At 54.3% G+C, this 1,400-nt stretch overlaps 1 protein-coding gene across 1 annotated transcript in view; it reads right to left on the bottom strand.

The window, feature by feature from the left end:
• The window catches only part of DLL4 (delta like canonical Notch ligand 4), a 10,439-nt gene extending 9,828 nt beyond the window's left edge, over positions 1-611 (bottom strand). The window contains exons 1-2 of the mRNA XM_009640241.2: positions 558-611; positions 134-428 (exon numbers count right to left, since the gene is read on the bottom strand). Coding sequence (XP_009638536.1) covers positions 134-428; positions 558-611 — 349 coding nt within the window. The remainder of the gene's footprint in view (positions 1-133; positions 429-557) is intronic.
• Positions 612-1,400: the final 789 nt, after the last annotated feature.

The raw sequence follows: 1,400 nt of genomic DNA, 5'->3' as shown, positions 1-1,400 counted from the left end.
GTTTGTTTTTTTTTTTTCCTTGTGCTTGAAAGGAATTTCTGGAAATAAGTCTAAAGGCGAAAGTAGTTTGTTTACATTACAGATGAACAGCAGCGCTGCCACCAGGCTCCCCCTCGCCGCCCTCCCGCCCCACCATCGCAATCGGGTTTAAAGTGGAATCTCACCGGCCACGTGAAGTTAAAGGGCAGCTTAATGGGGCTGTCAAATCTCTCCGTATCCTTGATGCTGAAGGAGTTTATTCCCAGAACCGGGGTGATGATGCTGCCGAAAGTGCAGGAGCCCGGGGAGACCACTGCCTGAAAATGCTTCAAACAAACGCGAAAGAAGGTCCTGCAGTGGGGGGAGCAGGGCTTCCCGCTGGCCAGAGACCCGTGGCTGTTCACGAATTCGTGCAGCTCCAGCTGGAAGACGCCAGAGCCGGACACCCTCTGCACAAAGGGGAGATACACAAAATAGCCAAATCAGACCCTACCCCGGCTTTGCCATGCAAACTTGCTTCCATCACCCACTTTACATTTCGCGAACCCTTTTTTTTTTTTTTTGCGACGTGCGATTACCTGCTGCAAAATCATTAACAGAAACGTCAAGCCAAAGATGCGCAAGGCTGTCATCCTTGTGTTACTCAAGCTTCCAGTTCTCAGGGGGTTTAGTTTTCCTCCTGTATTCCTCAAACGGTCCAAGCAAGCGCCTCTCGGTTGAGGGAGAAAAGCGAGGCGTCGCGGCGATTCTCCTGGAGCAACCTGCTCTTCCAAATATTCCCCGTGCACCAGCAGAAATCGGAAGGTAAAAAAATCCAGGTGTCGGTCCGTCCCCTTCTGGGAATTAATCCTGCAGCCAACCGCCGACCCCTGCTCGCCGTCGTCGCCTTTATAAACTCCAAAGCCGGGTGGGTTTGGTGAGGGACGCGGAGGGGAGTGCTTAGCGTGGAACCGCTCCTCCTCTAACCGGTGCCAACAGCGCTCAGTAAATGGAAAACTTGCTTCCCTTCGAGCTGTTTATATAGTTGCCCCGCATCCTCGCAAGCTCATTATGTAAACTGTCAGTCAGACTCACGGCCGATCCCTCCCCTTTTCCATCTTTCCTTTCTGGAAAAAAGAACCAAATGTTGCGGAGAGCCCTCATACCCAGAATTAATACCCTGCTGCCGCCGCCGCCGCCGCCGCCCTGCCCGCCGAGGAGCCGAGCTGATTACGAACCGGCCCAGCATCTGTTGAGATATTTACGGCGCTCGCACCGGGAGAGTTCCCTCGAAAATCAGACGCCGCCGCTCCACGGAGCAGCCCGCCAGAGCGGCCGAACGATAGTTTAAAAAACACGCTTCTTTGTTTGCGTGTTTGCTCGCTTGCTCGCTTGTTCGTTCGCTGCTTTCCCCCGCCCCTCCCCGCCGGGCTACGCGGGGT

This window comes from Egretta garzetta, unplaced genomic scaffold (genome assembly GCF_000687185.1).
Source record: "Egretta garzetta isolate BGI_Z169 unplaced genomic scaffold, ASM68718v1 scaffold526, whole genome shotgun sequence".
In the NCBI taxonomy this organism is placed as follows: Eukaryota; Metazoa; Chordata; class Aves; order Pelecaniformes; family Ardeidae; genus Egretta; species Egretta garzetta.
The sequence above is the reverse complement of the archived record's forward strand: the minus strand, read 5'-3'. Positions and strand labels throughout refer to the sequence as shown.